General features: G+C 38.8%; 1 protein-coding gene across 1 annotated transcript in view; it reads right to left on the bottom strand.

Moving 5' to 3' along the window:
- Positions 1–17,242, bottom strand: part of LOC122703108 (WD repeat containing planar cell polarity effector) — a 267,027-nt gene that overhangs the window by 112,323 nt on the left and 137,462 nt on the right. The window contains exon 11 of the mRNA XM_043917188.1: positions 15,923–16,114. Within this exon, the coding sequence (XP_043773123.1) occupies positions 15,923–16,114 (192 nt within the window). The remainder of the gene's footprint in view (positions 1–15,922; positions 16,115–17,242) is intronic.

The following is a 17,242-nucleotide window of genomic DNA, read 5'->3' as shown; positions in this document are numbered from 1 at the left end:
TCACGCAAAATGTGACGAAATCCAACTGTTAAGGCCAGTATCTGAGTTAGTAGTATTATACCAAGGTCATGTTCCAGGATTTGACAATGTATTGCAGTAGGGAAACTAGGCAAACTAGGGGAAGAAGTACAGGAAGGGAATATGCTTTTAGCCATTTTGGCAATTAGTTTAGCAGTTTCTTGAGAGTCGAATTATTCCTTTTTTTTTTTTTTTAAGAGCACACAGCTTTGTTACATAGTGCTGACTTGGGGATGGAATGGGGGTTGACGTGAATTTTTTAAAATCCATCCTAAACATTATTATCAAACTAATCTTCCTAAATTAAATGTTCTTGTTGTCATTCCCTTGTTTGAACCTTTTAACTGTTAACACAATTTTGCTTCCCTGGTGGCTCAGATGGTAAAGAATCTGCCTGCAATGTGGGAGACTCGGGTTTGATCCCTGGGTTGGGAAGATCCCCTGGAGAAAAGAATGACAACCCACTCCAGTATTCTTGCCTGGAGAATCCCATGCACAGAGGAGCCTGACAGGCTCCAGTCCATGGGGTCGCAAAGAGTGGAATATGACTGAGCAACTAACACACATACAACTAATGAATTAAAGTTTCATTCCCCTGCCTGGTATTCAAAACCACATAGGATCCATATCTAACTCTTTCCCTCCCTCACAATCACTGTCCTGCTCTCACTTTTCCTTTTTGTCTAATAAATGCTTGAGTATGAACTACATGCCAGGCACAGGTCCTGGCACTGGTGGGGATACAGCAGTGAGGTCCTCATCCTCAGAGAACATACATTCTAATGGCTGAAGATAAGGTTAACAATTCACAAGCAAACATACACAGTATGTTAGCGACTCTATATGTGTACCTTCTAAGTACTCGGAAGAATGGGAAGGGGAGGCAATAGAAGTCAGGACAGGCCTCTCTTGTAAAGTTGACCCGAAAGAAGTGAAGAAGTGAAGGCGTGCAGTCACCTGGAGAAGAGGGCTCCAGGCAGAGGAAGCAGACATGCTAAGGTAGCACTCTTGGCCTGAAGAAGAAATAATGGGAGAGCAACATGGCTACAGAAAATGGAGCAAGGAAGAACAGTGGGAATTGGAGGAGGCGGAAGATTGTGAAGTAGCTTGTAGGCCTACGGGGACTTTGGCTTTTCCTCTAAACAAGATGAGAAGCCAAAAGCAAAGGAGGAACATCGTCTGCCTTGCAAATCCTAGCATTATCTCCTACAGTGTCTTCTCATTACTCTATTCTGAGGTCAAACTAAAGCTGCATTTTCCCAGCTCTGAAATCTGTTAAACAAGGAGGCCATTCAACTGATGAATCCCTAATGCCATTGCGGCCCAAGAAAGCAAACCAAAACCTAAACCTATAAATGCCTCAATGTACAAAATCAAAATACCAAAGATAACCAATTACAATAGCCAATTAAGCTTTAAACTATAGCCAATCAAATAATTTCCTTTCTCTGCTTCTGTACTTTCTTTCTCAATCTTTCCCCTGTCTCATATTAGTAGAGTGTTCCTAACCACTTTCAGCTTGGCATGGCCCCCCAGAATTGATTTGCTCAAACTCTGAAAAATTTTAGTATGCCTCAGCTTATCTTTCAACAACTTCTTTCATATCCTTTACCTGAAATCCACACTCTTCACCCACAAAGGCTCCGTCTGTCTTATACCTCCCAAGGTGAAAGTCCATTATACCCAACCCCCTTCTCCTCCACTTCTAATCCCAGATACTTCTAAAAAGCTAGCCAAGGTCAGATGGAATATCAAACTCTGATTTTAAATAAAGCAACAGTTTATTTATATTTATCTGTTGAAGTACAGTTGATTAACAATATTATATACTGATACAGTATTTTTATAGATTGTCCTCCATTTAAAGTTATTGTAAAATAATAGCCGTATTTCCCTATCTCTTAATGTGCTACCTCTATTTTGCCCCCACTCCGTCTCTCTCTCTCTCCATTGGTAACCATTAGTTTGTTCTCTATATCTGTAAGTCCGCTTCTGTTTTGCAACATTAATTTGTTTTATTTATTAGATTTCACATATAAATGTTAATATAGAGTATTTGTCTTTTTCTGACTTATTCCACTCTCTTGATCTTAAAGCAATCAATTGTTCCATACAGGGTTTTAACTGTTGCTTCTTGACCTGCATCCAGGTTCAAGATTGAGAAAGGAGTGTGACAGGGATGTCTGCTGTCACCCTGTCTGTTTAACCTATATTCTGAGCACATCATGAGAAATGCTGGGCTGCATAAGTTACAAACTGGGATCAAGATAAGCAGAAGAAACATCAACAACCTCAGATACGCGAATGATACCACTCTAACGGGAGAAAATCAAGAGGAACTAAATAGCCTCTTGATGAGGGTGAAGGAGGAGAGTGGAAAAGCCGGCTTAAGACTAAATATTAAAAAACTAACAAGGCATGTAGCCTCATTACTGCATGGCAAATAGAAGGGGAAAAGGTGCAGGTACTGACATATTTCGTCTTCTTGGTTCCAAAATCACTATGGACGGTGACTGCAGCCATGAAATCAGAGACGATTGCCTCTTGGTGGGAAAGCGATGACAAACCTAGACAGTGTGCTGAAAAGCAGAGACATTACTCTGCCAACAAAGATCCATATAGTCAAGGCTATGGTCTTCCGCATTTCATTATAGGGGACTGGAATGCAAAAGTAGGAAGTCAAGAAACACCTGGAGTAACAGGCAAATTTGGCCTTGGAATATAGAATGAAGCAGGGCAAAGGCTAACAGAGTTTTGCCAAGAGAATGCACGGGTAATAACAAACACCCTCTTCCAACAACACAAGAGAATACTCTAAACATTGCCATCAGCACATGGCCAACACCAAAATCAGACTTATTATATTCTTTGCAGCCAAAGATGTAGAAGCTCTATACAGTCAGCAAAAACAAGACTGGGAGCTGACTGTGGCTCAGATCATGAACTCCTTATTGCCAAATTCAGACTTAAATTGAAGAAAGTGGGGGAAACCACTAGACCATTCAGGTATGACTTTAATGAAATCCCTTACGATTACAGAGTAGAAATGAGAAATAGACTTAAGGGACTACATCTGATAGACAGACTGCCTGATGAACTATGGATGGAGGTTCATGACACTGTACAGGAGACAGGGATCAAGATCATCCCCAAGAAAAAGAAATGCAAAAAAAGCAAAATGGCTGTCTGAGGAGGCCTTAAAAATAGCTGTGAAAAGAAGGGAAGCAAAAAGCAAAGGAGAAAGGAAAGATATACCCATTTGAATGCAGAGTTCCAAAGAATAGCCAGGAGAGATAAGAAAGCCTTCCTCAGCGATCAGTGCAAAGAAATAGAGAAAAACAACAGAATGGGAAAGACAACAGATCTCTTCAAGAAAGTTAGAGATACCAAGGGAACATATCATGCAATGATGGTCTCAATAAAGGACAGAAATGGTAGGGACCAAACAGAAGCAGAAGATATTAAGAAGAGGTAGCAAGAATACACAGAAGAACTGTACAAAAAAGATCTTCACAACCCAAATAATCATGATGATGTGATCACTCACCTATAGCCAGACATCCTGGAATGTGAAGTCAAATGGGCCTTAGGAAGCATCACTAAGAACAAAACTATTGGAAGGGATGGAATTCCAGTTGAGCTATTTCAAATCCTGAAAGATGATGCTGTGAAAGTGCTGCACTCAATATGCCAGCACATTTGGAAAACTCAGCAGTGGCCACAGGACTGGAAAAAAGTCAGTTTTCATTCCAATCCCAAAGAAAAGCAATGCCAAAGAATGCTCAAACTACTGCACAATTGCCCTCATCTCACACACTAGTAAAGTAATACTCAAAATTCTCCAAGCCAGGCTTCAGCAATATGTGAACCATGAACTTCCAGATGTTCAAGCTAGTTTTAGAAAAGGCAGAGGAACCAGAGATCAAATTGCTAACATTCACTGGATCATCGATAAAGCAAGAGAGTTCCAGAAAAACATCTATTTCTGCTTTATTGACTATGCCAAAGCCTTTGACTGTGTGGATCACAAAAAACTGCGGAAAATTCTGAAAGAGATGGGAATATCAGACCACCTGACCTGCCTCTTGAGAAACCTGTAAGCAGGTCAGGAAGCAACAGTTAGAGCTGGACATGGAACAATAGACTGGTTCCAAATAGAAAAAGGAATATAGAATGATATACAGGGCTGTACATTGTCACCCTGCTTATTTAACTTATATGCAGAGTACATCATGAGAAATGATGGGCTAGATGAAGCACAAGCTGGAACCAAGATTGCCAGAAGAAATATCAATAACCTCAGATATGCAGATGACACCACCTTTATGGCAGAAAGTGAAGAAGAACTAAAGAGCCTCTTGATGAAAGTGAAAAGGTTGGCTTAAAGCTCAACATTGAGAAAACTAAGATCACAGCTTCAGGTCCCATCACTTCATGGCAAATAGATGGGGAAACAATGACAGATTTTATTTTGGGGGGCTCCAAAATCACTGCAGATGGTGATTGCAGCCATGAAATTAAAAGACACTTACTCCTTGGAAGAAAAGTTATGACCAACCTGAACAGCATATTAAAAAGCAAAGACATTACTTTGTCAACAAAGGTCCATCTAGTCAAGGCTATGGCTTCTCCAGTAGTCATGTGTGGACATGAGAGTTGGACAATAAAGTAAGCTGAGTGCCGAAGAATTGATACTTTTGAACTGTGGTGTTGGAGAAGACTCTTGAGAGTCCCTTGGACTGCAAGGAGACCCAACCAGTCCATCCTAAAAGAGATCAGTCCTGAATATTCATTGGAAGGACTGATGTTGAAGCTGAAACTCCAATACTTTGGCCACCTGATGGGAAGAACTGACTCATCTGAGAAAACCCTGATGCCGGGAAAGATTGAAGCCGGGAGGAAAAGGGGACGATAAAGGATGAGATGGTTGGAGGGCATCACTGACTCAATGGAGATGGGTCTGGGTAAACTCCAGGAGCTGGTGATGGACAGGGAGGCCTGGCGTGCTGCAGTCCATGGGATCGCAAAGAGTTGGACAAGACTGAGCAACTGAACTGAACTGAACTAAGCTGATGGTGGTCCCAGTGGTCACGTACAGTTGTGAGAACTGAACCATACAGAAGGCAGAACGCCAAAGAATTAATGACTGATGCCTTCAACCTGTGCTGCTGGAGAAGATTCCTGAAAATCCCTTGGACAGCAAGGAGATCAAACCAGTCAATCTTAAGGGAGATCAACCCTGAGTATTCACTGGAAGGACTGATGCTGACACTGAAGCTCCAGTATTTTGGTCATATGATGTGAACAGATGACTCTTTGGTAAAGTCCCTGTAGCTGGAAAAGATTGAGGGCTGAAGGAGAAGAGGATGTCAGAGGATGAGATGACTGGACGGCATCTCCGATGCAATGAACATGAACTTGGGCAAACTCCAGGAGATGGTGAGGGACAGGCAGGCCTGGGCTGCTGCAGTTCATGGGGTCACAAAGAGTCAGGCATGACTGGGGGACTGAACAACAACAACCCTATTCTCTAAGTTTATATACATTGTTGCAAATGTTTTCATTCCTTTTTATGGCTGAATAACACTCCATTATACATACATTCATATATATATATATATACACACACACACACAACATACGTGTGTGTGTGTGTGTGAGTGTGTGTGTGTGTGTGTATATGCATGCATATACTACAACTTGTTTTCCATTCATCTGTTGATGGACATTTAGGTTGCTTTCCATGTCTTAGCTATTGTAAACAGTGTGGCTATGAACACTGGGGTACATGTATCTTTTCTAATTAGTTTTCTCAGGATATATGCCCAGGCATGGGATATCAGGATCATATGGTAACTCTACTTTTAGCTTTCTGAGAGACTTACATACTGTTTCCCATAGTGGTTGTTCCAACTTGTATTCCCTCCAACAGTGTAGGAGAGTTCCTTTTTCTCCACACCCTCTCTAGCATTTATTATTTGTAGACTTTTTAATGAGGGGCATTCTGACTGGTGTGAGGTCATACCTCATTGTAGTTTTGATTTGCATTTCTCTAATAATTAGTGATGCTGAGCATCTTTTCATGTGCCTATTGGCCATCTGTATGTCTCCTTTGGAGAAACATGTATTTCTTCTGCCCATTTTCTGATTGGGTTGGATTTTTTTCTGATATTAAACTGCAGGGATGAGCTATCTACATATTTTGGAAATTAATCCCTTGGTAGCACAGTATGCAAATATCTTCTCCCAGTCCACTGGTGAAAGGTCTCCTTTGCTGTGAAAAAGCTTTTAAGTTTAATAAGGTACCATTTGCATGCTTTTGTTTTTATTTTCAGTACTCGAGGAGACAGATTTCCCCCCAAAAAATATTACTGCAATTATGTCAGAGTGTTCTGCCTATGTTTTCCTCTAGGAGTTTTACAGTTTCTATTCTTACATCTAGGTCTTTTATCCATTTTTATTTTATTCTTGTATATGGTGTTAAAGAATGTTCTAATTTTATTCTTTTAGATTAGCTGTCTAGTTTTCCCAGCACCACTTACTGAAGAAACTGTCTTTTCTCTATTGTATAGTCTTGCCTCCTTTGCTGCAAGTTAATTGACCATACGAACGTGGGTTTATTTCTGGGCTTTCCCTCCTGTTCCACTGACCCATATATCTGTTTCTGTGCCTATACCAAACTGTTTTGATTACTGTAGCTTTGTAGTATAGTCTGATGTCAGGGCATCTGATTTCTTCAGCTCTGCTTTTTTTCCTCAAGACTGATTTGGCTATTTGTGATCTTTTGTGTTTCCATTGCATACAAACTGTAAAAAAGTTTTATTCTAATTCTGTGAAAAATTCTGATAGAAATTGCATTGAATCTGTAGATTGCCTTGTATAGTAGAATTATTTTGACAATATTGATTCTTCCAATCCAAGAACATAGTATATCTCTTCATCTGTTTGTGTCATCTTTGATTTCTTTCATAAGTATCTTATAGTTTTCTGAGTACATGTCTTTTGCCCCCTTATGTATTTTATTCTTTTTGATTCATTGGTGGGCTTCCCTGGTAGCTCAGCTGGTAAAGAATCTGCCTACAATGTAGGAGACCCCATTTCGATTCCTGGGTCAGGAAGATACGCTGAAAAGGGGACAGGCCACCCACTCCAGTATTCTTGGGCTTCCCAGGTGGCTCAGAAGGAAAAGAATCCACTTGCAATGTGACTGACCTGGGTTCAATCCCTGGGTTGGGAAGATCCCCTGGAGAAGGTAATGGCTACCCACTCCAGTATTCTGACCTGGAGAATTCCATGGACAGAGGAGCCTGGCAGGCTACAGTCCATGGGGTTGCCAAGAGTAGGACACAACTAAGCAACTTTCACTTAATGGTAAACGCTATTGTTTCCTTAATTTCTCTTTGTGAACTTCTGTTGTCAGTGTATAGGAATGCAAGGGATTTCTGTATTAATTTTGTATCCAGCGATTTTACCAGATTCATTGACGAGTCTAGTAGATTTCTGGTAGCATCTTTAGGGTTCTCTTATATAGTATCAGGTGAACAGCAAACAGAGACACTTTTACCTTTTCTTTTCCAACATGGATTCCTTTTCTTTCTTTTTCTTCTCTGATTGCCGTAGGTAGGACTTCCAAAACTATGTTGAATAAAAGTGGCAAGAGTGGGCATCCTGTCTTTTTCCTGATCCTAAAAGGAATGCTTTCAGATTTTCACTACTGAGTATGATGTTAGCTGTGTTTGTCATATATGACCTTTATTATGATAAGATATGTTTCCTTAATTGGAGAAGGAAATGGTAACCCACTCAACTATTCTTCCTGGGAAAATCCTATGGACAGAGGAGCCAGGGGGGCTACCATCCATGGAGTCGCAAAGAGTCAGACACAACTGAGCATGCACACATGTTTCTTTAGTACCTACTTTCTTGAGTTTTTTTTTTTTTTAATCATAAATGGATGTTGAATTTTCTCAAAAGCTTTTACTTTATCTACTGAGATAATCATATAGTTCTTATTCTTCGTTAATGCAGTGTATCACATTGATTGGTGTATATTCAAAAATCCTTGTATCCCTGGGATAAATCTCACTTGATCAAGGTGTATGGTTCTTTTAATGTATTATTGGAGTCAGTTTGCTAGTATTTTGCCGATGATTTTTGTATCTATGTTCATCGGTGATGTATGTCTGTAATTTTTTTCATATCTTTGGTTTTGGTATCTGGGTGATGGTGGCCATATAGAATGAGTTCAGAAATGTTCCATCCTCTGCAATATTTTAGAATAGTTTCAGGATAGGTGTTAACTCTTTATATGTTTGGTAGAGTTCACCTATGAAGTCATCTGTTCCTGGACTTTTGTTTGTTGGGAGTTTTTAAATTACTGATTCAGAATCAGTACTGGTAATTGATGTTTTCATATTTTCTACTTCTGGTTCAGTCTTCCAAGACTGTACTCTTCTAAGAATCTTTCCGTTCTTGTAGGTTGTACCAGTTCATTGGCATGTAGTTCCTTGCAGTAGTTTCTTATGTTCCTTTGTGTTTCTGTCCTAACTTCTTTTTCATTTCTGATTTTGATTTGGGCCCTCTCCCTTTTTTTCTTGATGAGTCTGGCTAAAGATTTATCAGGTTTGCATATCTTCAAAGAACTAGCTTTTAGTGTTGTTGATCTTTTCTATTGGTTTTAGTCTTTATTTCATTGATTTCTGTCCTGATCTTTGTAATTTCTTTCCTTATACTAACTTGGGGTTTTGTTTGTTCTTCTTTCTCTAGTTGTTTTAGGCATAGGGTTAGGTCATTTACTTTAGATCTTTCTGGTTTCCTGAGGTAAGCTTGTGATCCCTATAAGAACTGCTTTTGGTGCATCCCATACATTTTGGATAATCTTGCTTTCTTTTTCATTTGTCTCTCAAAAAATATCTCATTTAATTTTTTTATTTCCTCTTTCATTTCTTTAGTGATTCAGAAACCAGACCTTATTGAATAAATTAAGAATTCCATGTTTGCAGCAGGAAATGCACAAGATAACCATGGACTATATTTTTATACCAGACAGAGGGAAGCTACCCAAGATTACTAAGGTAATGACAAGAAGAGAAGCCAACTTGAAGAGAATCCCATTGCTCTAGTTAAAGAATCTGTGCTTCCAAAAGGATAAGAATTACAATTTATGAAACCCATTAAGTCAAATATGTCTAAATCCATGAATTAATAATGTTATTTAAAAACAAAAACTAATTAATTACCTTCAGGAGTGACAGGGAACCAATCTGATCTTGAAAACTAGTAAATAAAAGAAACAGACACTTATCCTGATTACACTATATGAATCCAGCTACTGGGAAAACATGTAGGAGATGAGTAGAAGTGTCTCATTATAAAAGTATTCCAACTAATTAAAAAATAATGTCATTAGATATCACAATTCTTCCAATTAAAAAACACTCCTTCACACATAGTCTTGCCAAAACTGACCACTAACTTGAAGAATTTTCAAAAGACAAAGAAGCATGCTGAACCACATCATGATAATGGGAACAACAAAATCCAGACTGTGGGACACTACAGTTTCAACAGATAACTTTCAATGAAAAAATTTTTAAAGAGGATGGATCAGGAACCTGTAGACTAAAAGAGATTTCAAAGACACATTAACACGTTTTAGGACTTCCCTGGTGGTCCAGTGGTTAAGAATTCGCCTGTCAATGCAGAGGACATGGGACTGGTAAGATTCCACATGCTGCAAGGCAAGTAAGCCTGTGCACCACAACTGTTGAGCCAGTTGGTGCTCTAGAGCCTGCATGCCACGACTAACCGAAGCCCACAGGCTCTAGAGCCCATGCTCTGCAACAAGAGAAGCTATCTCAGTGAGAAGTCTGCCTCGCTGCAATTAGCGACTAGTCCCTGCTCCCCGAAACTAGAGAAAGTCCCACATAGCAACAAAGACCCAGTGTAGCCAAAAATAAATAAATAGAAGACACATTAGCATGTTTTAAAGAGATAATATTAAACTGCAGTTTTGTGAGATACACACTTAGGTGATATATGAGAAAAAGTGTAAAAGTCATAACAGAGGATACTCTGGGGGACTAGGAAAGGGTTGTGATTAAAACAGAGTAAGTACCTGGCACTATTTCTGGTGCCTAGGCAAGTCTATTTCTTGACCTGAGTGTGGTTACAGGGGTGTTTCTTTAGTAAAAGATCATTAAATTATATATCTTGTCTCTATGGTTTTCCCTACTGTACTTTATAATAAAGAGATTAAAACAACCCCATCATCCCTAAGATAGAAAATCTTGGTTATTTAGTTGAAAAATAACACAGCATATACATCCCTTTGGAAGAGATGTCTCTGAAATAGTCTCACTTTTCAGTTGAATGCATATGTAATGCTTTCTGAATGCTTCTTTTATCAAATAACACTGTATTAAGAGCTGGTCACATTTTTACTTTCTCATCAATTGGCTGCTCCTCTAAATCATTCCTTGACAACATGTTTTAAGGTTTAACAGCTCTGCTAATATGTTTTTTTATTAATTTGGTTAAAGAGATTCAAGTGGCCTTTTCTGAATAAGGTATCTTGAAATTATTGCTATACTCAGAAAGCTTTATCAAATGCTTATAGCTGAAAAGTTAAAATATCTACTCAAATAAGGTAAGAGAAAATTAAGTGGGGTTGTCATCACATTTTTGACAAAGCTGCTGCTGCTGCTGCTAAGTCGCTTCAGTCGTGTTCAACTCTGTGAGACCCCATAGACGGCAGCCCACCAGGCTCCCCCGTCCCTGGGATTCTCCAGACAAGAACACTGGAGTGGGTTGCCATTTCCTCCTCCAATGCATGAAAGTGAAAAGTGAAAGTGAAGTCGCTCAGTTGTGTCTAACTCTTAGCGACCTCATGGACTGCAGCCTACCAGGCTCCTCTGTCCATGGGATTTTCCAGGCAAGAGTACTGGAGTGGGTTGACAAAGCTAATGAATTAAATATTTCTAGGATGATAGCAATTACTTATTCCAAAAGTATATATAAAGAACGTGCTCAGCCAATCATGTCCAACTCTTTGCGACCCCATGGACTGCAGCCTGTTGCACTCCTCTGTCCATAGAACTTTCCAGGCAAGAATACTAGAGTGGGTTGCCATTTCCTACTCCAGGGGATCTTAAGCATGTGTGTGTTAGTCACTCAGTTGTGTCCGACTCTTTGTGTACCCTGTCAGGCTTCTCTGTCCATGGAATTCTCCAAGCAAGAATACTGCAGTGGATTGCCATTCCCTTCTCCAGGGCATCTTCCCAACCCAGGGATTGAACCCTGGTCTCCTGCACTGCAGGCAGATTGTTTATGTTTGAGCTACAGCAAAGTCCTATATTAAATAAAAAGGACTATCATGTTATGTATGATAATAAACACAAATACCACAGAAAGCTATTTTTAAATGAATTTTATAGATAAAAATGTTTTTCTTCATCCTATTTATTGTATATTTTTCAAAACAATTTTTTTCCTAGACAACAAAAATCTCTCTTGTTCTGTGTGTCTAATTAAGATATATACTGTTGTTTAGAGCTCTGTGGTATGCAATTAGACCTGCAGTTTTCTAATACCCATAAAATAAATTAAAAAATGTTCCTCCTCTGAAAGACAGATAATTCAGTCATAGAGAGCTTATTTCTATGTTTCCTTTGTTTCCTTGTTTTTTTTTTTCCAGCTGCTTGGTAAGCCAATTTTCTACTTAGAGTCTACTATTAGAACACTCATTTGGTTCAGTATGTGGGCTTTATCCTTTCCATGGTCTGTTATGCAAAAGGGATGGCTTTAAACAATTTTTTTAGTTTGTTGTAAAGCAGTGCTTCTCAACTTGGATGCACATGAGAATCACCTAGGGAACCTGTAAAAGAATACTGATGCTGCCTCCCCCTCTGGAGATTCTGATGTAACTGGTCTGGGTGGGTCCCTTTGTAAAAGCTCTGTAGGTGACTGTAATGTGTTGCCAAGGCTAGGAACCACTACTGTAGGATCTTGCCACAGTCCAAATAAAAGCTTATTATCTTTTCTGACTGAACTTGGATGGGAAATGATTTTTTTTTTAATTGTCATTTAATAGACACAAAGATTAAATTTCTTCTTTAGTTGTTACTTTTGTAGTCTGACTTTTATGGTTTAAGAGTATATTGTATCTCTTATTCTGAAGATTAGCGTAAGAAGTCTATTGGTTGCTAGTGAAAAATATTTAAAGAGATATGCCTGAATATTACCTTTATAGACTAGTAGTTTTAGTTCATGTTTTCCTAAAAAATATGCTACAATTCATGGTTAAGACTGTCTTCATACACACAGAAAGAAACAATTATTTCCCCAGATAATTATTCCAAAAGACAATCACTTTTTTGCATATAGAAGTTCACATGAGGTTCTGAAAAAAAAAATATTAATTTTTCCAACAATTTAATTTTGACAGATTGAAAGGACCAAATCTAAGACAGAAGCTACTTGACAAAAAATATATATATTATTATCCATCTTAATATATCAAGATAAAAAAGGGGACATTAGCTATGCAGTCAGTGGTGATAAGTAAAAATCAAGTACAAATATCATATAAAGCTTAATGAAAATCTATTCAAATACTTAAACAAGATGGATAATTTTCCAAAAACACAAAATAAGGAAAATGACTCAAGGGAAAAACAGAATTCCTGAAAAACAACTGTTGAAAAATGGAATCAGTGATAAAAAATAAATCCATCTTCCTTGAAAGACAGCATACCCAGACGCTTTTATGTGTTTTACCAAACATTCAAGTATCATATAATTTTTTTTGGTACTGTTTCAGAGAGGAGAAAAGAGAAAAGCTAGTCAAATCACTCCACAGGGCTAGTACAATTTTGATATGAAACTTAGGATAGTAACAAAAAAAAAGTAAAATTGTGTACCAGCCTTGAGCAAGTTGTAAATCCTCTTTGAAAGTTCCCCCCTTATTATCTCTCTAGGTAGAAACAATCATTTCCCACTGGCTCCTGTACAGTTAACACATACTCTATCCACAGCACTTTAGTGTATGCCTGTGTTTTCATATTTGTCTCTCACTGGTAGACACTAAGATCCTTGCAGGCAGGGAAAGCTCTGTATTCATATCCTCTGGCATGAAATACAGTGCTTACTCCATGGTCAGGGCTTCCCAGGTGACTCAGTGGTAAAAAATTCACCTGACAATGCAGGAGATATGGGTTTGATCCCTGCGATGGGAAGATCCCCTGGAGGAAGAAATGGCAACCCACTCCAGTATTCCTGCCTGGGAAATCCCATGGACAGAGGAGCCTGCTGAGCTATAGTCCATGGGGCTGCAGAAGAGTAGTACAGGACTTAGGGACTAAACAACAACAGCTACTCCATGGTCATGCTCAACAGCTGATGAATGATGTGAAGAGAGAGAAAGTGAAAGTGTTAGTTGCTCCATCATGTCCATTTCTTTGCGACTCCATGGACTGTAGCCCACCAGGCTTCTCTGTCCATGGAATTCTCCAGCCAAGAATTCTGGAGTGGGTTGCCATTCCCTTCTTCAGGGGATCTTCCTGACTCAGTGATTGAACCCAGGTCTCCTACATGGCAGACCGGTTCTTTACTGTCTGAGCCAGTAGGGAAGCCCCAAGACTGGAGTGGGTTGCCATATCCTTCCTCCAGGGGATCTTCCCAACCCAAGGATCAAACCCAGGTCCCCTGCATTGCAGGAGGATTCTTTACTTTCTGAGCCATCAAGGAAGCCCACGAATATTGGAGTGAGTAGCCTATCCCTTCTCCAGGGGAACTTCCCGACCCAGGGATTGAACCAGAGTCTCCTGTATTGCAGGGGGATTCTCTACCAGCTGAGCTACCCGGGAAGCCCAGGGAAGGGCCTTTCAGGTAGAAATACCTGTAATCTGTACAGGTGTGCACTGCTTGCATGCTCAGTTGAGTCTGACTCTTTGAAACCCCATGGACTATAGCCTGCCAGACTCCTTTGTCCATGGAATTTTCCAGGCAAGAATACTGGAGTGGGTTGCCATTTCCTACTTCAAATTTGTATAGGCAGAAGGTGAGAAATAAAGAAGCAGTGAGTACATCATTTGGCTAGAACACAGATTTGTATAAAGAAATAACACTGGAACAGTAGGTCATGGCCAGTCGGGGTAGGGGGTTGCTTTTCAGTGCAGAAGCTAAGTTTAGCTCAAAATCTACTGAAGGCATTTGAACAGGCAATGGCAAAATCAGACCTTTGCTTCAGGGTTCAGATGAGCACTTTTTTTTGAGCTGCCTGGGACCCATATGGTTCAAATCCATCATTTTAAAAATTAGAAAACTACAGTCAGGGTAGGTGATCTACTCAAGACCAAAGAACATATCATTAGTTAAAAGCAGGCAGAACCTTACAGGAGTAAACTTGATTCAAGTCACATAGTATATGGTCCAACCAATAGGCAAACTGACGTTAATCGAACTACAAAGTCCATAAACTAGACAGAGGGAGATGAAGTATGTGGACCATATGTATACACCCTTTTCAAACAGTCCTAATTTCAGGTAATAAGTTCATTTCAAATAAAGGTAATTTGTGTACTATAAAACTAAAGGTTGCTTTATGCTTTTTTTTAACTTTTATTGTAAGACAGAACATTTAAAAGAATTCTAGTTGGCTTTATTACATGAAGTCATTTTGATTAGGTCTTTTACTCAGCCTCTAGACCCAAGATCAATATGATGGTAGGCATGAACAGGAAGTGAATAGGAATAAAGCACTTCTTTATCCTTACAAAATCCATACCTGGAGCATTAAAAGTGGTCTTAGTTACTACAACAAAATTGGAAAAGTTCCAGAAAAAGGTAAATTAATTAAAAAGGGCTCTTCAGTCTTAAAAGATAGCCTGTAAGTTTATAAAATCAGAAGAGGTAAGTGGGGGATAGAGAAAACTTGTACTTCTTCATTATCTCAGAATACTAATTCTGGAAAATACTTCTTAAAGTCTAAATGATAATGGATTTAGAGAAAATACAGGAACATACAATTTTACCTAGACAAAACATACCATTTTACCCACTGAAAATCCACGTTGAGGAGGTTGTTTTTTTTCAATTTAAAGTTACATTAAGAAAACAGAATTTCAGACTCAAAGTACTGATACAAGATGAAAATATCCACAGGTACATGATAATAATGATGACGGAACATTTTTAGAAATAGACAGGGTGAGATCTCATATACACTTCCTAGATTAACCCTTTTGGTGCTGTGTCCCAGGCAGGACACTAGATCGAGAAGGCTGCTCCTCTAGGCCCTCCTTACAAATCCTTGCCCCAAGCCATGGTTTGGCACCACAGTCTTATAGAAAACAGGCATTTGACTACTGTTTGCTAACTGACTAACTGATGTTTAAAGAAGGTGGTTAATAACACAGTTTTGAAAGGCATGAAGTCATGAGCAAACAGTAATGACAGCACTAATAATGATAATGACAAGAATCACAATAGTAATTGAGATTATTAATTAATACATGTAATAATAGTATTACATCATTATTGCTCTAAATCATCTATTAACTTGGATATCTTCATTCACTCTGTTTTTCAAATAATGAAATCACAGCACATAGCAGTTAGTAACCTGCTCAAGGACAGAGAGGTAGCTTGTCCTAGAGCTAGGATTTGAACCCAGAAGCTTGTGCTATTAATCATTATGGTATTCAGGTGAGTCCTGAAACTGTCTGTGGATCCTCTAGATGTGATACTTTAAAGGATCCCATTTCATATGTAATTACTTTTGTTGAATATTTGGAAAAACAAACTATAGACTTTAAAAAGTATTCACACTTATTTCAGAATAGAAAACTAATAACCCTATTTTAGTTTCTCTTCAACAAAATGTATATATTTGCTTTAGATTTACCTCCAGCCTTCCTTGAGCATAACTCAGGAGCAGCAGATTGGCTCTGTCCTTCTCAGAAGAAATCGGGGTCCAAGGCCAAGCATCATCACTGACCAGTGGCCACCAGCAAACAATCGTGTCTTGAACACAATTGATAGCGAGACGACGCTGTGTTGTCCTGTTTACTGGGCCAGGGATTTCATAATAGGAAATCTAGTGGTTAAAAAAAAAAAAAAAAAACACAGAGAAGGATCATCTTTAAAAGGCAAAATCCTCAAAGTATTACAAAAATTAAAGCATCTGTAAATGTAGATAAATGCAAGTAAATATGCATGTTAAACATGTGCTTAAGGAGGTGTCAGAATTTACCAAATTCTTTTGACACATACATAAAAAAGACATATGTTCAAAATTCTCCCCATTTTTAGCAGAGGGAAGGAAAAGGAGAAATGTGAGTTGGGGAGGAATTGGCCATAGCAATCCCAATCAATACCAAAATGTACAGTCATGGTTGCTTGACAGCATCGACCTACACATAGGATTTAAGACCAGCTATATTAAATGACAGGTTCAGTACTGCTGACCAAGAGTGTCGGACTACTGTTTAAGACATAACATGTTAACAGTGACTGACAACAACAAAAGGAAAAACAACTTGAGGCAAATATCGCTTTAAAGACATATATACAAAAATTCTGCATAAAGGGATAAGTCACAGCATCATGAGTAAAAGTTTATGCAGCTTCTGAGAATTATGCTTTTCTTTCTTAGGACGGATTTGTAGAATTTATTATTCAAACTATGTTATTTTGGAACATGGTTATTTGAAAACATAAGCACGGCACCATCTGGGTGACACATGCCAAGGAAATATAGATTGCACCGTATTTCTGCTTAAGGAATTAATGGAAGGTTGATAGCTTGGAAGCAAAAAAAAAAAAAAACTATCTTGCCATTGCTGGTCAGCAATAATCGAACCACTTTCTGGGGATTAAGCGCATGGCTAAGCCTACTGGACCAGACACTAGCAAAGGGCAGGGGGTCTTCTTATCAGAGAAATGCTTCTGGAGCCAGTCTCACTACATGACAGATTGCTTTCATATTCCTGTCTGCAAGGCAACAAAGGATGGCAGTAATGCGATAATGCCAGAGTGCAATGGGTGTTAAGAACCCGTTGCATTTATGTATTGTATTTAGTAAATAATCAGGCTCATCCAAATTGTGATCTCACCACTCAACCAAGGCCATTAAAATCAAGGTTAATGCTTTAATAATCCTCTGCTATTTTTTTTTAATATGGTCAAAAGGAACCCTTTTCTATTTGCATGGCCATAATATTAT

Source organism: Cervus elaphus, chromosome 11 (genome assembly GCF_910594005.1).
Source record: "Cervus elaphus chromosome 11, mCerEla1.1, whole genome shotgun sequence".
Taxonomy (NCBI): Eukaryota; Metazoa; Chordata; class Mammalia; order Artiodactyla; family Cervidae; genus Cervus; species Cervus elaphus.
This window is presented reverse-complemented; position numbering and strand designations above follow the sequence as displayed.